This window comes from Lemur catta, chromosome X (assembly GCF_020740605.2).
Source record: "Lemur catta isolate mLemCat1 chromosome X, mLemCat1.pri, whole genome shotgun sequence".
Lineage (NCBI taxonomy): Eukaryota > Metazoa > Chordata > Mammalia > Primates > Lemuridae > Lemur > Lemur catta.
The window spans coordinates 17,490,922-17,515,643 of record NC_059155.1 but is presented as its reverse complement, the minus strand read 5'-3'; the positions used below and the strand labels follow the sequence as shown (position 1 = coordinate 17,515,643).

At 32.9% G+C, this 24,722-nt stretch overlaps 1 protein-coding gene and 1 non-coding gene across 3 annotated transcripts in view; both read left to right on the top strand.

Annotated features, from left to right (window-relative positions):
* Positions 1-22,091, top strand: part of LRCH2 (leucine rich repeats and calponin homology domain containing 2) — a 108,878-nt gene extending 86,787 nt beyond the window's left edge. The window contains exons 15-21 of one of the 2 annotated variants that reach the window (XM_045538901.1): positions 3,477-3,521; positions 6,827-6,877; positions 9,743-9,800; positions 10,562-10,674; positions 10,860-10,997; positions 11,151-11,228; positions 19,339-22,091. In XM_045538901.1, coding sequence (XP_045394857.1) covers positions 3,477-3,521; positions 6,827-6,877; positions 9,743-9,800; positions 10,562-10,674; positions 10,860-10,997; positions 11,151-11,228; positions 19,339-19,458 — 603 coding nt within the window. In that variant the 3' untranslated portion in view covers positions 19,459-22,091. The remainder of the gene's footprint in view (positions 1-3,476; positions 3,522-6,826; positions 6,878-9,742; positions 9,801-10,561; positions 10,675-10,859; positions 10,998-11,150; positions 11,229-19,338) is intronic. The other variant, XM_045538902.1, reaches the window with a different exon arrangement.
* On the top strand, positions 7,292-7,420 carry LOC123628989. The gene has a single exon (XR_006731864.1). It is a non-coding gene; the product is annotated as a small nucleolar RNA SNORA35 (small nucleolar RNA).
* Positions 22,092-24,722: the final 2,631 nt, after the last annotated feature.

The following is a 24,722-nucleotide window of genomic DNA, read 5'->3' as shown; positions in this document are numbered from 1 at the left end:
CTAAAAAATTCTAATGATCATCTGAGCCTTCAGCAAGTCATAATCGTTTTTCTGGTGGAGAGGTTTGCACAGATACTGGTGACTGCTGACGGATCAGGATGGTGCTTGTGAAGTTTGGGGTGGCTGTGACAATTTCTTCAAATAAGACAACAATAAAGTTTGCCACATTGATGGACTCTTTTTTTTGTGACAGATTTCTCTGTAGCATGTGATGCTGTTTGATAGCATTTTACCCACAGTAGAATTTCTTTGAAAATTGGAGTCAATCCTCTCAAACTCTGCTGCTGCTTTATCAACTAAGTTTATGGAATATTCTAAATCCTTTGTTGTCATTTCAACAATGTTCAGAGTATTTCTACCAGAAATAGATTCCGTCTCAAGAAACCACTCTCTTGCTCATCCATAAAAAGCAGCTCCTCAGCCATTCAAGTTTTATCATGAGATTTGAGCAATTCAGTCACATCTTTAGGCTGCGCTTCTAATCCTAGTTCTCTTGTTATTTCTAGCACATCTACAGTTGCTTTCCCCACTGAAATCTTGAACCTCTCAAAGTCATCCATGAGAGTTGGAATCAACTTCTTCCAAACACCTATTAAGGTTGATATTTTGACCTCCTCCCATGAACTATGAATGTTCTTAATGGCATCTAGAATGGTGAATAATTTTCAGAAGGCTTTCAATTTACTCTGCCCAGATCCATCACAGGAATCACTATCTATGGCAGCTACAGCCTCACAAAATGTATTTCTTAAACAGTAAGACTTGAGAGTTTATATTACTCCTTGATCCGTGGGCTGTAGAATGGAAGTTGTGTTAGTAGGCATAAAAACAGTATTAATCTCCTTGTACATCTTCATCAGAGCTCTTGGGTGACCAGGCACTGTCAAAAAACAGTGATCTTTTGAAAGGAATCTTATTATCTGAGCAGTAGTTCTCGACTGTGGGCTTAAAATATCCAGTAAACCATGCTGTGTACAGATGTGCTGTCATCTAGACTTTGTTGTTCCATTTATAGATCACAGACAGAGTAGATTTAGCATAATTCTTAAGGGCCCTAGGATTTTTGGAATGGTCAATGAGCATTGGCTTATTGGATTCTACTTAAGAGTCAGCAGCAGCATTAGCCCCTAACAAGAGAATCAGCCTGTTCTTTGAAGCTTTGAAGCCAGACATTGACTTCTCTCTAACTATGAACATTCTAGATGGCATCTTCTTCCAATAGAAGGCTCTTTTGCTTACATTGAAAACCTGTTGTTTTGTGTAGCCACCTTCATTAATTATCTTAGCTAGATCATGTGAATAATTTGCTGCAGGTTCTACATCAGCACTTGCTGCTTTGCCTTGCACTTTTATGTTATGAAGACAGCTTCTTTCTTTAAACCCTATGAACCAACCTCTGCCAGCTTGCAACTTTTCTCCTGCAGCTTCCTCACCTCTCACAGCCTTCAAAGAATTAAATAGAGTTAGAGCCTTGCTCTGGATTGGGCTTTGGCTCAAGGGAATGTTGTGGCTGGTGTGATTTTTCTATCCAGACCACTAAAAACTTTCTCCATATCAGCAATAAAGCTGTTATACTTTCTTATCGTTTGTGTGTTCACTGGAGTAATACTTTTAATTTCCTTCAAGAACTTTTCCTTTGCATCTACAACTTAGCTATTTCTCAGCTTTCAACAAGCCTTCTTCACTAAGCTTAATTATTTCTAGCTTTTAGTTTAAAGTGGGAGATGTACAACTCTTCCTTTCTCTTGAACACTTAGAGGCCATTGTCGGATTATTAATTGGCCTAATTCCAATATTGTGTCTCAGGGAATAGGAGAGGGAGAGAGACAGGGTAATGGTCAGTCAATACACACAGAACATGCCCTCTCATATAGGCATGGCTTGTTGCCCCAGCACAATTTTAATAGTAATATCAAAGATCATCAATCACAGATCACCATAATAGATATAATAATAATGAAAAGTTTGAAATATTTCGAGAATTACCCAAATGTAGTAGAGACACAAAGTGAGCACATGCTGCTGGAAAAATGGTGCGGATAGACTTGCTTGATTCAGGGTTGCCACAAACTTTCAATTCGTAAAAAACACAGTATCTGTTAAGTGCAATAAAGTGAACCAAAATAAAACAAGGTATGCCTGTACCTTCCTTCATATGATGATTATAAATATTAAATTATTTAATAATATAAAGTGCTTAGAACAGCATTTGCCACAGAGTAAGCATATTATTCACTCAAATGTTACTGTTTCACAGAAGTATTATAATAGTATAGAATTAAAAATAAGTGACTTCTTGCCTAGGGATGGCAAATAAGTTTTTTTGCACTTGCCAGTTTCATTCAGTGACTCTCTGGAACACTGTGTTGAAAGCATATTGAGGCTGTGTGTGGGATCAGCTGGAAAGAGCATGCTGATAAATTATTGGTAGTTGTCATAGGAGAGACTGTGGAGAATCATATGTCTTGTATTTGTAATCCTTAACACAGCTCACTCCCCAGTTTGTGATTGAGGTATCAGGTAGGTTATCTATTTTTCTAAGGGTTATGTAATGTAATGCTGCATACGTAAAGGAGACCATTAAACAGAACCTTGAATGCCTGGCAAAGAAGTTTGGACATAATTTGAAAGTAGGTTTTTCAACAGAATAGTCATGAGCTGCAAACAGAAGGTTAATCTGCCACTGATTCTCAGGATCATTGGCAGTGAGGAAGAATCAGAAGTAAGGACTCCAGTGGTTGTCATACTGTATTTCTTTGATTCTAAGCATTTCTGCATATTAGCATTTTTGATATTGAGCATGTTAGCTCTGTCTTACTGTAAAACAGGGGAAATAGGACCTAGCTTATAGGGTTATTATGAAGATTAAGTGGGTTAACACACATGTAAGGCACTTCAATCAGTGCCTGGCATATAGTAAGCACTAGTATAAGTGTTAGCTATTATTATTATTATTGCACAATCAATATATACATTTAATGTAGTGGGGTTTTTTTTAGAAGCTGAAAGCAATAGATTTCTTAATAGAGGACATCTTAGAATGGTAAGATTACATACCAGGTGTGAGATAATTAGAACCTGGGATAGGGTGGTAGTTGTGAGAATTCAGAAGAGGTAAGTCTGAGAGAGATTGCCAAAAGAATTGACTTGATGACATATTGAATATAATGAATTTAGAAAGACACTCTAAGATAATCTGCAGATTGCAAACCTGAATGAATGGGAAATGGGCTTCGTTTAGGAAATAAATGTTACTTGATCTTTGTAAAGTACTTAAAACAATGCCTTGCACATAGAAATCATTATATGTTTTAGTCATTAATAGCAGGACTATTTAAACTTGTTATTTACTTTACATTTAATATCAAGTAATTTAATAAAAGTACCAAAATATGAATAAACCTCACACATAATTTGCTAGTAGAGAATTCATATGTTCAAGGAAAAATAAAGTATGTGCTTTAAATATTTTTCAGTATAAATCAACGAGGAAGAGTTCAAGTGGCAATGAAAATGATGAGGTGAGAAAAGAGGGTAATATTAATAATTATTTGAAATGTTTACATACTATATTGAGTTGGCTGAATCATAGTAAGATGCAGTCCATCTTTCAGGTTTTTTGTTATAGATTTAATGCATGAGTTTTCTCCAATAATAAAAATGTTTGTGCATCACCGTACGATTATTAATTTAATCATTTCATTTCCATATGTCCTTTAGAACACAGTTACTTATAATTCAGTTTCAGAATTTTATCATCATTCATCTTCTACATGTAATCCATGAATTTAAGTTTATTTTTCTTATCTTTCTAAATCAGCCTGGTTATCATTTGAGATTTTTTAGGAACTTTGTGTAAGAACTCTTTCCACAAATTCTGTGCACTATTTTAAAATTATATTTCTACAGGTTGTTCACTACCATAAATTTTTCTATTGCACCAGCGGAAACTGTGCAGCAACCTAGCTTTATTGCAATGATATATTCTCATCACCATAAATACTTAAGTTTTATGTGGTTTTGGTTGGAGGAATTGATAGTTAATTTGATATTGAGTACTTGGCAGGCTTCAGAAAATGCCTTTATTTTTAGCAAATAGAAGCACACAGGGAAAAACAATGAATAGAGCCAGATGATTTGTCTTTTCCCAGCCCAGATGCTGATTTCTCTTCATGGCCTCTCTGGTAGTATTTACTTGGATGAATAAAGGGCAGTTATGCCAATAGCTGGTCATCTTTTCACTGTTAGTATTTATAATTAAGACTGAATGACCTATTTTTTGTGGATATGTTTGGTAATATTTACCCGTACATGAACACAATCAGTTCCTGTATACCTCCCCCTAGCTTTCCATTGCACCAACTCCACAAGATCTTGATTTGCTCCCTAAATATTGTTGTTCCCCAGGGCATGGTCCACTGCATGGTCTCTAGAGTGGCTTCATCAGCTCTCACGGCTTCAGTAAATAACACTTGTATGCCTGCTGAGGCTTCTCAGATTTGTCTCTAGTATAGACCTCTCCCATGAGCTTCAGGCCCTTGTAATCTTGTATCCATCTTTTAACCTGCTTAGAATCTCTGCTGGATATATCTCGTAGACCCACTAGGACTCAATATATTCAAAACTGAGTTTTTCATTTTTGCTTCTAAACCCTGTTTTTCAATAGTGGCCAGGAATTGGTCCAGTGGCTTTTAACCTTGGCTGCACATTGAAATCACCTGATGAGATTTAAAGAATACTGGTGCCTGAGTCTCACCTCAAGATATTCTCATTTAAGTGGCATGTGGTATGATGTGGTGTGGCCTGAGCAATGAGGTTTTTAAAGTTTACCATGTGAGTTTAATATGCAGCCAAGGTTGAGAACTACTGAGTTAGTGGAATCACCACCAATAATCCAGCTAGAACAGGGATTGGCAAACTATGGCCCAAGGGCCAAATTTGGCCCACTGGATGGGATTATAAGTAAAGTTTTAATTGGAAAATGGTCACACACATTTGCATATGGCTGCTTCTGCATTACAATGGCAGAGTTGAGTGCAGGCGTTCCCCCTCCCCTCTTCCCCCTTATCCTCTGGTCTGCTTTCCAAGGTTTCAGTTACCCACATGGTCAACTACAGTCAGAAAATAGGTGAGTACAGTACAATAAGATATTTTGAGAGAGGGAGAGAGAAAGACCACAGTCACATAACTTTTATTACAGTATATTGTTACAATTATTCTATTTTATTTTTGGTCATTCGTGTTAATCTTTTATTATGCCTAATTTATAAGTTAAACTTTATCATAGGTATGTATGTATAGGAAAAAACATAGTACGTATATATAGGGTTCGGTACTGTCTGTGGTTTCAGGTATCCACTGAAGGTCTTGGGATGTATCCACCATGGATAAGGGGGAACTACGATAGTTGGTAGAGAGGTCATGTGGCCCACAAAGCCTACAATATTTACTATTTGGCCTTTTACAGAAAACATTTGGTGAATACCTTGCTGGAGGTTCAGTTTGACTATTCTCCCTGTCCCCTCAACTCCCTGCTTCAGTATCTATTCAGTGGCCAAGACCTATTGTTTGTTTGTTTGTTTATTTATTTGTACTGAAATATTTTGCATGCATTCCCAATTTTATTTCGACTGTTTCTGCCCTGGCATGGGCCCTCATCATTTCTTGCCTGCACTACTGTAGTAACTTCCTTGTTCTTCTCCCTTTCTCCAGTCCATTCTCCTCATTGCAGCCATCATGATCATTTCAAAGAACACATATAATCAGGCCATTCTCTTGCTTAGAAATCTTCGAGTTCTCCCCATACCATAGAAAGTAAATTCTAGATCTTTCTTGATCAAGCCCTTGCTTACCACATCAGCTTCAACTCACAACTTGCCCTTCTCTCACCTTACCCTCCAGCAGTACAGAACTACTCAAAGGTTTTATGCGCTCATCCTTCTATCTATTGCTTCTTTACCTTTGTTCTTGCCCTCTCATCTTGAAATGTTGTTTCTTCTTTTTCTGGTAAATACTCAGTTTTTTACTGAGTTTTTACTTTCTCAGGAAACTTGCTTTTCTCCACCACCTCCATTGTCCTCCCAAGTGCTCCTTACCTGTGCCTCATAATAGGCCATGGATAGCTCTGTATTGTTCTGAGAATGTTGTATTGCCTCCATACATGAATCTATTTCCCTTAGAGACTGAAAGATCCTTGAATGGATGATATTTTTCTAAATTTCAATATTCCCTGTGTCTAGCACAGTGTCTGACACATAGTAGGTAGCCAATAATCATTTGTTGAATGAATGAGTAAATGTTCTATGTGGTGTGCATATTCAAGGCTGAATGTCAAAAGTTTTGTATTAGGTTGGCAATGCAATAGTCATTCAAAATTCATGAACCATTTAATGTTTTATTAAATTAAATTTTTTGTCCTAATTTCTAAGCTTATATTATATACCAAATTTTGCAGATACGAGTTCTTATTTGGAGTGATGGAGCTTTTGCATGCCTTGATTTACATGTCTCTGATTGTAACACATCATTGCTATTGTATGTAGATAATTCTTCTCAAACTTTAAAGTACTGTACTTGGAATCACTTGGGGATCATATTGAAATGAAGGTCTTGGGTAGGGCCTGAGATTCTACATTTCTAACAAACTCCCAGAAGATGCCTGTGCTGCTGGTACACAGACCACACTTTGAGTGTCAAGGTGCTAGATGGTATAGTCCAGATTCTTCCTTTAGTAGTTGATCAAACAAATTTTTATTTTCCTTTTATATGTTTAAATCATCATTTGTATTTTAATTTCATCTTTCATCTTTTTATTTTTATATTTTAGCAAGACAGTGATAATGCTAATATGTCACCACAATCTCCAGTATCATCTGAGGTACAAGTTCTGTTTTTATATGTTTTTATGTGCTTTTTTTAATGTTTTATGTTTTCTGTGTTTTACATAGAGTTCATCCTTCTTTGCCTCTTCTCTCAAACATCATGTTTTGGTTTACAACGTGATTTATTCACCCATATTTTAAAATCCTTGGTAGATTAGGTTATACAAACCTTCTAGTGTATAAAAATTCTAGGAATACCATCTTTTGAATAAATATTGACAGTATCACTTGTTTATGATTTTTTAAATTGGGAATGTCTGTAGATCACAGAAAAGAAATCACTTTATGAAATGTATGTTTTCTGATTCATTATATTTTAAAATAAATGATGGATTTTAAGAACAGCTTTCAAATTTTAAATATGAAATTTTAAGAACAGCTTTCAAATTTTAAATATGAAAAAAGTACTTCAGCATTGTGCAATGGCCTTTGGTTTTTCTTGTAACCAGTCAGGTCTGAAAGCAATGCAAGAGAAACTACCTTTTTCCACGAGAAACATCCCTGCAGTGGGTTGTTCCTATCGACAGGAGGTTACACATTTTTTTTGGCATCTTAGACCTTAAGGGGATAGTATGGGGTGAATGGGTATATGAAAGTTACAGTTTGTGAAATCTTGATCAAATACTCTGGTGGTTTGATGACTGATTCTTATAATTTAGTTAAACCTATTGCTTTATAAGAAGAAATAAATTTTAAAAATTCTAAACAGTATCTCTTCTATTTCAGATTACTTTATTCTTAAGTGTATTATAATTAGTTAATAAATGATTATGCATTCATTTGGTGAATTCAGGACTTTGTCTAAATGTTTGGATGGTCCAAATTCACTGTATAACTTTGGTTATGTAGATAGTTTTTCACTATTTGTAGGTACTGTAACTTTTTTAAAAAGCCAGGATTAGATGGACTTGGACATTAGTTTTATAAACATGTTTCTAAATTATTTATATGTCAGGTAAAATAACATACATTCTTTCAGAAATAATTTAAATTAGTATATCCTAAAATTAGTCTTTGTCACACACTTTTATAAATCCTTTATTTTACTTTGTTATAATAGAATATAAACTTATAAGTGACTACTACTTATTTGCCTGCTTACTTGATGATTTTATGATCTGTGCTCACAGAGGAGGATATTCATGTCAATCTTCTCAAATAAATTGTATTGCTTTTATAATATATTTTTGCTTGTATTTAGATAAGTGAAATTTTTATTTAGGAATTCATAACAATTTAACCAAAATAATGAAGACAAACTATGAGGCTTTTGGATAGGTAGGGTGGTGAGCATGAATGTGTTTTAGTAGCTCAACTAACATTCAACTTGAACTGCATCTTACATGTTAATTAGCAGACAATTCAGATAATCTACAAATTTCTGATGGCTTCTATTTCACATGTGAATGGAAAATGGTAAGACCAATTAGTGTAGTGTTTTACCATTAAGAAAGTGCTTGTCTGTACATTTGAACCCAAAAGCAATCCCATGAAATAGGTATCATCATCATCATTTTACAGCTAAGATTGATAACTTTACCAAAGACCCTAGTCAATATATGGCAGATAAGTGATGGAAGCCTAGGCCTACCTACTTCACAGAATTGTTATACAGATTAAATAAGGTGCTGCTAAGATTATATTGTTTTATCACTCTACGGTTTACAAAGTAGTTTGATTTAGTTATCTCAATTAATTTTCACAGTAACCTCATTTAAAATATGAAGAAACAATGACAGAGAAATTAAATGTTGTGCTGGAGACATAGTCTAAATTTTCTAACTCCAAGTTTAGGTTTATTTAATATACTACAAATCTTTCCAGATCAAACCACCATGTGTGGAAACACTTTGGAATAATGAGCATTCAAATAGAAGACAGAATAATTTATTCTCTATCATTCTGCAGCCTCTATTAGTATGAATATGTAGATTGGCCTCAGGTTACCCTCTGTTAATGCTACTGAACCAAATTTGGGTCCTCTAGCTTGGTGTAGCAAAGCCAAAGCAAGCAAGAAGAATGGGCAGCCAGCACTTAAGACCAGAACTTCCTGATGACTTACAAGCAGAGTTTTTAAAGGCAGGGGTGAGGTGGGTTTCAGAGTGAGTTAAGGGCTGGGAAATTCCCAGAACTTCCCTATTTTCTGTTTTTAGTCTGTCTGAGGTCAACATGAGAGTAGACCCATTTTCCATTGAGTGAGGGTCCCGGTTTCTGAAAAACAACTCAAGGACATATGTTAAGATGTTATCTTTAGTTATTGTAGGGAACCAAATATCTTGTGACTCTGACTTACTTTGGTGGCTGTGGTTTAAGTTATTGTCATCTTCTTGCTTATCAGATTATTCATTTACCTTTCTAATCGCTGGTTGCAGGGCTAGCTAGGTGCCTGGAATTTCTCTTGAAGGGACTCAAAATTTTTCCTTTATTTTTACATGGAGGAGTAGTGAGGCCCGGCAGGCCCCTAAGAGGGGTCCCTGCTCTGTCTCATTGTCAAGTCTGTAGTAGATATTGAGTAAATGCTAAATTCACTTTTTATTGAAGCTTACTTCATTTTGGGGGGAGAATTTAATCTGGTTCTTTTTTGAAGAAATAGTATCTATTTTATGCACTTCCATAATGATTTTCATTTTCCTTATACTGTGAGAGAGAAGTATTTAAAGGCCTATATGGTCAGGTCAATTAGCAAATATTTATTTACCTCTTAAAAGTGAAGTGTATCAGCTTGAATCAAAATGCAAGTTACCTTTTTCTACTCCACTAATCATGGAAAAAATAAAAACTTCTCAAAATTGGACTGGATATGAATGAGTATCTTCATTATTTTGAAAGAAAAGAGGTCTTACTTATTTTCTGTTTTTTAGGACTATGACAGAACTGATGGCTTTTCACATGGTCCCTTTGGCTTGAAGCCTAGATCAGGTAAATACATATTCTTAAAATAAAATTTATTGGTTATGTTTGAAACTAGAGTTTCTCAGCTTAAATGGGATTGATTCCATAGTTTTAAGTACACATAGATTCTTTCCCCTCTCCTAAAAGTAATTCTCTCTTAACTTTATTTGTCTTTCCAATTCCCATTCCCATTTCTTTCTTCCTCTTTACCTTCAAGCTCCTGAAACCTCAGCTTTTTGCCTTAGATATACTGCAGTCTTATTTCTACTCTACTGTGACTGCTGTTAGAATGACCACTCAGCCAGCAGACCAAACACTTTGAAATTATAGCACTCCATTATATTGTGGTTTTAAAAAGGGATCTTTTCGCATTTGGCAAGCCCAAAAGAAAATGGATCCATGTTACCTGGCAAGGTATTGAATTATAGTTTTTATTCCTGAATAACTGTACTGACCTTCAAGAATAATTTCCTTTTTCTTTAAAAGAAAAAGGCTGACATATGTTAAATAATAATTTTTAACCTGGGTTATAAGTATCTAATAAACATATGTTTAAATAAGAACATGTATAGGTGGCAGAAATCATTACACTTGTCTTTCCTGTTGCTTTTAATTATGCAGATAAGTGGAGTTCAAATATATTCTTTAAAAAATATTTAGAATGTATTAGTAAGTAATAGTGTCTTATATAATTTTGTACTGATTGTTTTTATGATGCCTCTTTCCCCATCAATGGTTACTCCTTCCTATTAGCTTTGTAACAAGTTAGAAAATTTCTGTTTTTATAGCTTTTAGTCGCTCATCTCGCCAGGAATATGGGGCAGCAGATCCAGGATTTACAATGAGAAGAAAGATGGAACACTTACGGGAAGAGCGAGAGCAAATACGACAACTTCGCAATGTAAGTCAGATTGACCTTTCAGATCTACTGTATAGAAATGGGTTTAACTTGGAAAATTAATAAATCGTATGGATTTTACGGACTCAATACTCCTTAAACTTTTTGGATTATAATGGTTAATAATATAAATATATAAAATAAATATTTAGATAAAATATCTGTGCTTTATACACATTTCTTTATAGAATCTTGAATCCAGGTTAAAAGTGATTTTGCCTGATGACATTGGAGCTGCACTGATGGATGGGGTTGTTCTTTGCCATTTAGCCAATCATATAAGGCCACGCTCTGTAGCTAGTATTCATGTACCATCACCAGCAGTGGTAAGTTCTGTCTACAGTTTGTTAGTTCTCTAAAGGAAGATATAGTTTCTAAAAACTGTCCTTAAATAGCATAATTCAGTAAATTCAATTTTCAGTTTTAAATTCTCTACAAAAAATGTCTAAAAATACATCCTTTCCCTTTTTTATTTACAGCCCAAACTGAGCATGGCAAAATGTCGAAGAAATGTAGAAAATTTTCTTGATGCTTGTAAAAAGTTGGGTGTCTCACAGGTAATTGTTATTTACCTAACAAAATCAGCACTTAAATATGAATTAATTATATGCACAGTAACAATGAATAATGCTTTCTGAACATAAAACAAATACTTGTCTTGGTACTTTTCCCTACGTTCTAGCTTTAACTGCAGCAGCTATCTAATGAATGAGGTTTTTTTTAGCTGCTTTTAAAATAATTTATAAACTAGCTACATATATAGGAAAGTTTACTAATCATGCACATCACTGACTAAACATAACTCAGTGACCATATTAAAACTTGGTTGTGATGGCATTGCTACTGTCATTTTTTCTACTAGAGAACATTTGGTCTCCTTTGTAAGTCCATGGATGAACTCTGATTGGAAGATTTACGTTCAATGTGAACAGTGTTTTAAACTTTATTTTAAGATGTCAAATTGGAAATCTTAGTAGCGTATCATGATAATATCTGCAATGGACAAACTGTGAAATTTGCAGGAATTGGTTTGGGAATTATGCTTTGTGTAATTGCAATATTATAAAGTTAATGATTAAAGCAGTATTATAAGTATACAATGGAAATATATAATCAAAATATTGCTTTTTTTGAAAATATTATGAGCCTGACCTAAACACGACTGACTGTTGAGAGAAATGACATTGTTAGCAGATCAGTTAAGTTGTGCTTGCTAAGCTCTCTTTTAAACAGTGTCATAATAATCTGGCCTACAGATCCCACTTTAACCTCTTTCCTTAAGTGAATATATACAATTTAATATATATAGAATCAATGAATTACATGCAATTTGGAAACTACACACTGTTTTCTAATTATTTCTTCTCTATATTTGACATATAATATTTTGTAGTTTTAATTCTTAAAAATGTCTATGTTCTTTCTTTTTTGTATTCCTAATCTCTTACTGAGGAAATAGAAAACTTAGAAAGTTTTTTTTCCAGCTATTACATTATATACATTTTTTCCAGCTAATACATTGCATACATTTTCCTGTTTTTCCTGTTTTATAATTAAAAAAATTTTTTTTGAGTCACAGTCTTACTATGTTGCCCAGGCTAGCCTCAAACTCCAGGGCTCAAGCAATCCTCTCACCTCAGCCACTCAAGTAGCTAGGACTACAGATGCATGCCACTATACCCATGTTTTGCCATTTTTGTTTTAAGAATTTTATTTTTAGCTTCAATGTGTTTTTCCTGAACTCAGAAATGATAATATACAATCAATTTTTCATTTTAATATATTTTCTATTTTTAATAGCTTTTATTGAGGTATAATTGGCATACAACAAGGTGCACATAAATAACGTGTACAATTTGACAAGTTTTGACACATGCTTACAACATGAAATCACCACCAGGGTCAAAATAATGAACATTTCCACTGCCCCCCAAAGTTTCCTCATGTCCCTTTGCAATCCTTCTTTTCCCAAGCAACCACTAATCTGCCTTTTGTCATTATAGATTAGTTTGCACTTTCTAGAGTTTTATATAAATGGAATGATACAATATGTATGATTTGTTTCTATCTTCTTTCACTTAACATAATTATTTTAAGACTTGTCAGTGTTGTTGCATGTATAAATAGGCCATTGCTTTTTATTTCTGAGTGGTAATTTATCATGTGGATATAGCACAATTTGTTGATCCATTGACCTGTTCATGGACATGTTGGTTGCTTCCAGTTTTAGGGACTACCACAAATAAAGCTGCTATGAACAATTATGTCTTTGTACTGATATATGCATTCTTTAATTTTTGGTAAATACCTAGCAGTGTAATGACTGGAGCATATGGTAGGTGCGTGCTTGACATTTTACGAAAGCACAAAATTCTTTTCCAAGGTAGTTGTACCATTTTCATTCCTGGCAGCAGTGTATGAAAGTTCAAGTTCCTCACCAACATGTCCATGAACAGGTCAGTGGATCAACAAATTGTGCTATATCCACATGATAAATTACCACTCAGAAATAAAAAGCAATGGCCTATTTATACATGCAACAACACTGACAAGTGTTGTTTTAAAATTTTAGTCATTGTAATAAGGTATATACTGGCTTGCTAGTGCAGTTTTAATTTGCATTTTGCTGAAGATGGATGAGACCAATCATCTTTTGAAGGGCTTATTTGCCATTTGTATATCTTCTTTTTTGAAGTGTTTATTCTAATCTTTTGTCCATTTTTTAATTGGGTTGTTTTCTTAGGATTGAGTTTGAGATTTCTTTATAAGTCCTTTATCAGATCTGTGATTTACAAATATTGTATCCCAGCCTTTGGCTTATCTTTATATTCTCCTTAGAATGTCTTTCAAAGAATAGGACTTTCAAAGTTTTTGAAATACAATTCATCATTTTTTAAAATGGATTGTTCTTTTCTTGTCAAACCTAAGAAATCTTTGCATAACCCAAGGTCACAAGATTTTCTCTTATGTTTACTTCTAGAAGTTTTATAATTTCAGGTTTTACATTTAGGTCTATGACCAATTTTAAGTTAATTTTTGTATATGGCAGAAGGTATAGATTGAAGTTCTATATTTTTTAAGCCTGGGATTGGGCACATGTATTGATTTTTTTTAGAAAACATCTTTATTGAGTTATGGTTAAAATACCATAGCATTCATTTATTTGAAGTATACAATTAAATGTTCTTTTAGTATAGTCACAGAGTTGAGCAACAGTTACAGCAATCTAAGTTTATAATATTTTTGTCACCCCAGAAAAGAACCCTTACCCATTAGCAGTGTCTCCCCTGTTCTGTCTCTATGGATTTGCCTATTCTGGACATTACATTCATGAAATCATACAATATGGTCTTTTGTGTCTGACTTCTTTTACTCAGTATAATTTTTCCAAGGTTCATCTATGTTAACATGTAGCAAAAATCAGTTCTTCATTTCGTTTTTGTTTTTTGAGACAGAGTGTCGCTTTGTTGCCCGGGCTAGAGTGAGTGCCGTGGCATCAGCCTAGCTCACAGCAACCTCAAACTCCTGGGCTTAAGCGATCCTCCTGGCTCAGCCTCCCGAGTAGCTGGGACTACAGGCATGCGCCACCATGCCCAGCTAATTTTTTTCTATATATATTTTTTAGCTGTCCAGATAATTTCTTTCTATGTTTAGTAGAGATGGGGTCTCGCTCTTGCTCAGGTTGATCTTGAACTCCTGACCTTGAGCCATCCTCCCGCCTCGGCCTCCCAGAGTGCTAGGATTACAGGTGTGAGCTACCGAGCCCAGCCTTTCATTTCTTTTTATGGCTGAATAGTGTTCCATTGTATGTATATACCACATTTTGTTTATCTGCTCATCAATTGATAGACATTTGTGTTGTTTCCATTCGTTGCTTATTATGAATAATGCTGCTGTGAACATTCATAAATAAGTTTTTGTTTGAACACTTTTTTTAAAATTTTGAGACAGGATCTCGCTCTGTTGCCCAGGCTGGTCTTGCACTCTTGGGCTCAAGCAATTCTCTTGCCTTAGCCTCTCAACGGGCTGGGGCTACAGTTGCATACCACTGCACCTGGCTGAACATTTGTTTTCAGTTCTCTTAGTTCTGTCCCTAGGAGTGGAATTGGTAGGTCATATGGTAACTCTATGTTTATCTTTTTGAGTAAACTGCCAAAATATTTTCCAACTCACCATTTTACCTTCCCACCAGCCATATATGAGGGTTCTAATTTCTCCACATCCTTACCAGCAATGGTTACTGTCCACCTTTTTGATTCTAGTCATCTTAGCAGGTACAAAGTGGTATCTCATTGTGGTTTAATTTGCATTTCCCTAATGGTTAATGATGTTGAGCATGTTTTCATGTGTTTATTGATGGTTTTTATATGTTCTTAAGAGAAATGTTTATTCAAATCCTGTGTTCATTTATTAATTGGATTATTCATCTTTTTATTATTGAGTTGTAGGAACTCTTTATATATTCTGGATACAAGTTGCTTATGAGATATATGATTTACAGAAATATTTTGTCCCATTCTGTGAGTTGTCTTTTCACTTTCTTGATAGAATTATCATTTGCAGCACAAAATTTTAAATTTGATGGAGTCCAGTTTATCTCTTTTTTTCTTTTGTTGCTTGTGATTTTGTTGTGATGTTTAAGAAAACATCGCCTAATTCAAGGTTACGAAGATTTAGACCTATATTTTCTTCTAAAAGTTTTACAGTTTTATGGCTTACATTTATGTCTGTGATCCCTTTTGAGATCAGTTTTGTTCATGGCGTGAGGTAGGGGTCCAAATTCATGCTTTTGCATGTGGTTATCCAGTTTTCCCAGCATCATTTGTTGATAAAACTCTAAACCTACTGAATTGCCTTCAGACCCTTGTTGAAAATCAGTTGAACTTATGGTCAATTTCTTGACTCTAAATACTTTCCCACTGAATTCCCTGTTCCAGTATCATACTGTCTTGCTTCCTGAAGCTTTGTGGTATGTTTTGAAATCAGGAGGTGTGAGTCTTCCCCAACTTTGTTGTATTTCAAGGTTATTTTGGCTGTACTGGGTCCCTTTCATTTTCATGTCAATTTTAGGATTGATTAGCTTGTCTGTTTCTTCAAAAAAGCCAGCTGGGATTTTGTTAGGAATTGCATTGAATCTGTAGAACAATTTGGAGAATATTGTCATTGTCACAATAGTTAGTCTTCTGATCCATGAACATGAGACATCTTTCCATTTATTTACATCTTTTTAAATTTATTTCTACAATGTGTTGTAGTTTTCAACATACAAGACTGTCATTTCTTTTGTTAAATTAAATCCTTAGTATTTCCTTTTGTTGTTGCAAATATAATTATTTTCTTAATTTCACTTTCAGATATTTTGTTGCTACTATATACAGATAGGAGTGATTTCCTTTTGTTGATTTTGTAGTCTCATTTATTAGTTCTAATAGTTTTTCTGTGTATTCGTATGCCTTAGGAATTTTTGTATATAGAGTCATGTCATCTGCGAATAGAGATAGTTTTACATTCTTTTTGGTCTGGATGCTTTTCATTTCTTTTTCTTGCCTAATTGCTCTGGCTAGAAGAACCCCTAGTACAATTTTGAATAAAGGTGGTAACAGTGAACATCTTATCTTGCTCTTGATCTTAGGGAAAGCATTTAGTCATTTTATCATTTAGTGTGATATCAACTGTGGGATTTTTTTTTTTTTGTAGATTCCCTTGGTATGAGTTTGAGGAATTTCCTCAAATTCCTTTTTTTTTGTTTATGGGTATCCAGTCTTTCCCATATTTGATTAAAAGCCTATCCTTTCTTAATTCATTTGCCTTTGCATCTGTTTAAAAAACCATTTGTCCATGTATCCATGGGTCTATTTCTGGATTCTCTATTATGTTTCATTGACCCTTTGCCTCCTATATTTACGTGAGTAAAACACTGTTGTTTACTATAGATTTTGAAATCAAGTAGTCTTAGTCCTCTAACTTTGTTCTTCTTTTTCAAAGCTGGTTTGGCTATTCTGGGTCCCTTGTATTTCCATATAAATTTAGTATTAGCTTGTCACCTTTTACAGGAAAAGAAAAAAACTTATGAGATAATTATGGGAATTAGATTTATAAATATGGAACAATACAGAGAGAATTATATCTTAACACTATTGAGTCTCCCCTTCCATGAACAAAGTAAATCCCTTCATTTACTTAGGTCTTCTTTAATTCCCTCAGCAATGTTTTATAGTTTTCACTACATAGCTCTTACAGATTTATCTTTAGGTATTTCATGTTTAGCATGCTGTTGTTTATGTGGTTGTTTAGTAGTTTTAATTTAATTTCTGTTGATAATGTGTAGAAATACAATTGGTGTTTATTATATATTGATCTTGTATCTTACAATCTTGCTTCACTTATTAGTTCTATTAGCTTTTTGTAGATTCTATAGAATTTTCTATATGGATGTTCTTGTTATCTATGAATAGAAATGGTTTTTCTCCTTCCTTTCTGATTCAAATGTCTTTAATTTAATGTTTCATTTTCTTGCATAATTGCCAGATCTTCCAGTACAATGTTGAATAGAAGTGGTAAGAGTGGATATCCTTATCTTATTCCTGATTTTTTGAGGAAAATTTCAGTCTTTCACCCTTCAGTATGCTGTTCCGTGGAGGGTTTTCACAGATGTCCTGTATCAGGTTGAGGAAGTTCCATTTTATTCCTAGTTTGCTGAAAGTTCTTATCAAGAATGGATGTTGGATTTCATCTAATGCTTTTTCTGTATTTATTGAGATAATTGGATTTTTTTCTTTTTAGTTTGTTAATAGTATGAATTACATTGATTGATTTTCAGATGTCAACTCAGCCCTAGATTTCCACTGGTCATGATAGATTTTGTTGTTGTCATAGTTGTTGCTGTTATTATTTTTATGTTGTGGGATTCAAGTTGTTGAAATTTTTAGGCACTTTCCATTTATGTTCATAGGAATGTTGGTTTTTAGTGTTCTTTTCTTTTAATGTCTTTGGTTGGTAGTATCAAGATAATACTGATCTCATGGAATGTATTAGGAAGAATTTCCTTCTCTTCACGATTTTGTATAGAATTGATATTATTTCTTTTTAAAATATTTAGCCAAATTCATTAATAAGCCATCTGAGCCAGGGGTTTTCTTTGTGGGAAGGTTTTTAATTACAATTTCAATTTTTTAAATATACATAGGGCTATTCTGGTTACTTATATCTTCTTGCATGAGTTTTGGTATGTTGTATCTTTCAAATAATTTATCCATTTCATCCAATTTGTCAAGCTTATTGTCATAAAGTTGTTTATAAAGGCTCCTTGTTATCTTTTTGGTATTTGTAGAATATCTTGTGATGTCCCATCTCTTATTCCTGATGTTGGTAATTTGTGTATTCTTTCTCTTTTTCCTGATTAACCTAGGTAGAGGTTTATGAATTTTTAAAACTCTTCTCAATGAACTAATTTTTGGTTTCATTGATTTTTTTTCCATATTGTTTTCTTTTTTTACTTTTTTTGTTTTTCTCTCTCATTTTCATTATTTTCTTATTTCCTTGTACCATTAGTTTAATTTGCTCTTCTCTTTTTAATTTCTAAGGTAGGAGCTGAAGTCATTACTTTGAAACCTTTCTTCTTTTCTAGTGTACACTTTAGTAGTTATTTGAATAAATAAGCAAAATATTGGGAAGACAACAAATATAGAGTGAAATTGCAGATGAGCAGATAGTTTTTGAAAACTCTTTATGGGATATCATCAGTAGTATTTGGCAAATGGGTTGTGGGAGTAAGGAAGAAAGAGAAGACTATTATGATTCCCAGGTTTATGTCATAGAGATTGATTATTGTATTCCTAACCAAGATATAGAACAAACAAGGACAAGTTAATTGGGTGAAGAAGTAGTTCTGTTGTGGACACATTGATTTTGATATGTCTGTTGGATGTCCATTTGGCTGTGTCCAATTGGCATTTGTATTTGGAGCTCAGTAGAGAGATCTTGGGAGGAAATAAAGATTTGAAAGTCATCAGGAGAGAGGGGATAGTTAAAATTATGGGAATATATGAGAATACCAAGGAAAGGGTATAGTGTTAAAAAGAGAAGAGGATGAAGACAGTACCCTTGGAAACATTTAGGATGTTAGAAGAGGATCAGTGAAGGCAAATGAAAGCTGTTGCACAGTTGCTGTCAGAAAAGTTGAAGAAGTAGAAAGTGGTGTTAAAGAAAACAAAGGAGGGGTAAGGTTTCAAGAAAGGCATCAATCAAAAGCATGATATGACAATGTAGTCAAGTATACATGTGCAATATTTGGCATTTAAGAAGGCATTGGTGATTTTTACCACAGTGATTTTAGTGGGCAGATGCTTTAGGGGCAAATACAAGTTAGCAGTGTTTGAATAGTGAATGGGAAGTATAGAAGTGGTAAGCTATTCTTTTATGAATGTTTTCTGTGTAGAGAAGGAGAATCAGGTATAGATGACAAAATTTCAGACAAGGCTGATCTTTTCTTAGTATGAGTTAAGAACCTAAACACATTTCGGATTACATATTTATAAAAGCAAACTTAGAATTATGTATTTTTTATTGAAGTTTTACAGAAAGCATGCTTTTAAAATCCAATTCTGACTTAAGTTTTACTACACTACTAAAAAACCAATGCTCAAATATCTTTTTTCCCCCCCCCAGGAAAGACTCTGTTTGCCTCATCATATTTTGGAAGAACGAGGTCTTGTGAAAGTTGGTGTCACAGTTCAGGCGCTCCTTGAATTACCTACAACCAAGGCATCTCAGCTTTCTATGGCTTGATATAACATTTTAAAATCATAAGTGTATAGTTTCATTTGTTTGAAGTGATTTCAGATATCACAAGTTCATGAATAAGAATGTTCAGTCAAAAATAGTTTGCCTTAGGTCAAGCCTTAGGGTTTTTAAAAAATTACATTAAAATGTCAAACTTAAAACTTTTAATTGCCCAAACTTCTTTTGGAGGAAAACTGGATTAATTTAATAAGAGTTTTTGATAAATTCAAATTCTCTTTTTACCAAGTCAGTTGATAACCTTGATTATTTTTCAGAAAGCAGATTGATACTAAATTTAAACTGTAGTTTCAATTTAATAATCACATTATGTTTAATTTTTTTACATCATAGCATACTAGTAAACATCTGGATAAAGGTAATTGTTTTTTAGCAATTTAAAACAATTCTATATTTGAGTTATTTAGTACACTTCTAATCCTAGTTTATACACAATTTCTTGAATCTTTGGTCTTAGTTTTCTAGAAAAAATGAGTAGGAAAAACAGAATTCTGGCTTTATATTAAATTCTTTTAGTATTATAGGTTGGTGCCAAAATATTTTCAGTTGTACTGTAGATTGTTTACATGTGAAGTGCCTGTGTAATTGATGACTCTTATATAGTCTTAAGCATTTTTGCAATTTCTTTTTATGTATTAATAGAGTCAATGGAATTTTAAAATATTTTAGTAGATTTTGTAAGGTCAATAATGTGTGAGGATTTAAATGTGCCTCACATTGTGACATTTGTGGTTTTTTTTTAGTCCGTTGCAGTTTCCCTTAAATTGGTTATTTCATGTTGTCAAAAACCAATGTTAATATGCTTAATTTATGCTATTTAATTTTGTGAAACTTAATCATCTTTTAATATGTATTATTTGAAGAGTATTTTATTTCTGTATTGAAAATGTTACACAAGCAGTAAGGTTTTTGAGAAACTAGTGGAGTACTAATTATCAAGGACATTTTGATAAAACTGCCAAAGTTTGGGTTTCTATCTTGGTTTTCAGGAGCATTACATTAGTGCTGCCTTTCCTGTATTGAGAGAGCAGCAGTTGAGGAATAGGTTTTTACTCGATATCTGGCCATTTGTGGATCCTGTAAAGCTTTATTATCTTCAATTAACTTGATGTTGACTTAAACACAGACCAATTTATAAGTATTTTCATGAGATACTATGTTACATAAAGTCCTTGTTTAATTTAGAGGTGGATAAATTTGCATTGGTAGTAGTGTAAGAATTTTTCAAAAACATTACTGTATTGAATAACTCAGTTTCCTATAGAAGAACCTTAATAATTACTTTTATAGTAGCCAAGCAAGTATCATATCTTAAATATGTGATCATTTGCACTTGTTACCTCTTAATATGGATGCAACTTATTAAAAATGTTGGCCTGGGTATTTCAAAGGGCATATATAAACGGTAAAAACTAGTGTGCCAAATGGTATAGTAATAATTGGTGTAGGAACAACTCTGTTTTTTTTGATCCGTTGGCATGAAGCCGTAGAATTAAATTTTGGCTTTAAAATACAGATGTGTTCTTTACATTCCCCAAGGGTCAAATTGGAGCTTTTAAAGAATTAAAGCTTCTTATGACTATAAGGTTTAAGAATTAAATTATTGGTAATTTATTACTTTAAATATTTGAGGTAATTAGTTGTTATTTTTTAGTTGGATTTTTTTTTTTAAATCTCATTGACATAGTCAATCTCCCTAGTGAAAACTTGGATAATATAGGTGAGAAATGGCAAATAAATGCCTTAGTTGATGCATTTTTATGTAGAAAATTTGACCATGTTACAAACTATGTGTCTGTTAAAAACTACAGCAATTATTTGTGCTGCTTTCATAGTTATCCATGCTATAGAATTCCTCTTATTAATCAATCTAGTGTTAATTATTTGACAAATATTGTCCTGTTTAATATCGTTGAAATAGTAGTGAAATTATAGGCCATTTCTTTATTGCATTTCACTTGTCATTTAGTTATTACTTTAAAGAGAAATCACACCAGAACCTCACTGTAGCATTCTTTACTGCAAAGCAAAATTCCATTTAAGATGGGTCCATCTGAGGCCCATACCTGCCCATGGCAGTTCATTTACTCTTGTGCCAAATGGCAACACCACCCCTAACGCAGTTTCACAGCATAGTCCCCAATCACAACATTATACCAAGGCTCTGATGTATTTCTTTTAGTAGTTTTTAAGTGTAAAATTTATTCTAAATGTTTTTATGATTATTATATATTTACTTCATCAGTTATTGAATTAAGAATGATTATCATTATTTGAATGGGATTTGTGATTTGATGAGGGTTGAACAATCAAACTAAAATATTTTATTAGGCCCTAAAAATTTCAATAGATACCTATTTCTGTTAAATTTTATTACTGTATGGCACAAGAACTGATGTTGGATATATGAGAATTGAAATAAGGAATAAAAATGCGTTACCATTCGTTTAATACTTACCTTTACAGAATGCTAGTTTAATGACTTTTCTAACTGAATTTTTTGAAGAATTCAGAAATGTTTGTATTGGTCACAGATCTATCTTAATTGATTTTCTGATGCATTTAAACATAAATGGAATACTAAATGTATATTACCGATGCAAACTGTGGATAAAGTTGAACAAAAAAAATTCAGTCTGGGATTTCTTTTCTCCCTCTCTATCTCCTCTCTCACCATCACAGAATGCATTTTTTTTGTCAGTATTTAATAGCTTGTGTCTGTGTTCTGTAAGGAGGAATAATAGTCAGACTTTGAGAGAATATTTACAGTAAGTTGTTTGAGTCCAGATTCACTTTATATCATGTTATTTTCAGTAGGTAATATTTCCTTTAAACATTTTTTAGGATATCTTCACAAAATAATGTTACCTTTATATAAGATAAACCATATAACATAAATGTAAGAGAAAACGTTACATAAAATAAAAGGTAGAATAGGTCAAATTGTGATTATTTTTATTGTAGATTTTAGTGTGAGGTATATGGCTGAATTGCCTGTACACCGGCTATGTGATAAAAAGAATTTAATCTTTCATTTTCAGGCAATTCTAATATTAAAAATTCCATATACTTAATTAAACTAACTATTATTTATTTATAATTGTGATTTATCCTAAAAGTAGAAAGTTGTTCAGGTAAATGTTATTAAAGTTGATACTGTTTCCCGTTTTGTAGTTACCCTAAACTCTCAGATTTAAAAAAGTACTTAAGTAAAGTATTTAGCATAACTTGTTAGATAACTGTACTAACCTTGTTTTGTGCTTTAGTAAATCTACAATTTTGATATTTTACATGGAATGGTCCTAGAATTCTCAGGAACCTGTCTCAACATCCAGAGCATTCCAAGGGATTGATGCATCACTCTATATAAGATTAATTTGGAAATGCCCAGATATCTTCTGGAATTGGTATTGAAAAATACCAAAAGTTATATATTTATTAAAGTGTCATCTTTTCTATTCCTGTGTTTTCAAATGTGAAAAAAAATCCCTATGCTTATCTTGTTTAAATATCTTGGAATTTCCACAGTATTATGTGTATATGTGTGTTTAAAGTAAGGCTCTAGTTGTTTTAGCAAAAGAAAGTCTTATTGTATTGGAAAATCAGATTTTAGAAGTTATAAGAATTCTGACATTAAGTGGTTTAGGATGGAAAGTTACTGATTGAATCATTTGAAAGTTACCAAAATAGAAGTTTCTTTAAAATGTGATTTTAAAATTTAAATTATTGCATAATAGTTTTTTGGTTTTGCAAATACATAATTTTGATTACCCTGACATTTAATTAGGGAAAGATATTTTTTTACTCATTTTTACTCTATTCCATTGATATGCATCACTTATTTACCTAAATAAGTGAGAAATGTATTAGGTATGTACCTATATAAATACATAAATAGAAATAGAATTTTTAATAGCAAATTGAATTTTCTAAGACTTTGTTCAGATATCACAGTTATTTCTAATGCAAGTGAATATAAAGTAATGCTGTAAAAGTTATGAAGTAATAATTACAATTATACCTTAAAATTTAATATGCATGTATCACCTGGGGATCTTGTTAACTAAATACAGATTGATTCAGAGGTCAAGGGTGGGATGTGAGATTCTGCATTTCTAACACGCTCCCAGGTGATGCTCGTTCTTCTTTCCAATGACCAACTTGAATAACAAGGCTTTATAAGCTTTCTAGCTTCATAGTAATATCAATTCACTGTGCAACAGTAGTTTGGTATTTTAAATGTTGCTTCAAGATCTTCACAACAGGCACTTAACATTTTTTTAATAAGTCTCTGTTCTGAAATGTGTTCTACTTTATTAAGGGCTTTGGGATTTTCTTTATGATTTAAAAAGGCATGCTTTATGTTGTGATTAATACTATTTCATATTTGTATTTTAAAAACATTTTAAACACAGCTGCGTAATCTTCAAGATAAAGGAAATTAGTCACATGAATGTGTGATTATAAAGTGATCATATATATCCAAAAATGTTAATGTAATATTAACTCTTTTGGAATGCTTAGAAAACTACATTAATTTTTTATGGTCTTGTATGTCCATTGTCTTGCTAGACAGCACCTCTCCCCTTGGTTTTAAGTTGAACACATAATCATTCTTTCAGGCCATCATATTAAATGTAAAATGTGAGCCATATACAAATACACAAATATATATTTAATTCTAAATATTCATTATCTATGATCAGACCTCAGTATTTGAAGTGAAGATTATTTTTCCCCCTCATAAAACGAATGAGAAAAGATACTTGTTTCCTTCATTCCTTTTTTTGTATAAAATAAAGTTTATTGACTTAAAAATCTAGAATCATTTTACTTATTTTTATAGGCTTCCAACAGTTCTTGATAAATGGCTAGGTAAAAAACAAATTAAAATCCAAATTACCATGAAATGCCAAGGGCAGCCAAAGGTCATCCATGGCAAGATATGACTCATTTACTTTGAAAAACACGGGAAGATTAATAATTAATTATAAAAAAGAGAAAGCAGAGACATGTGAAACACTGAACTAGATCCTTTTTGTTATAATTGAATTATAAATAATGTAATTTATATATTGTCTATCATTCATAATCTTTAACATCTAATACTAACAGCTGAGTAGAAATTAGTATTATGCTGTAACTCAAATTATAAAACCCCACATACTTGTTTCCAAGTCCTTCAGTTTAAAACTTTTATGTATGGCAAGTTGTTCACAATATGGTGACATCATTATGCTCTGAAAAAAATT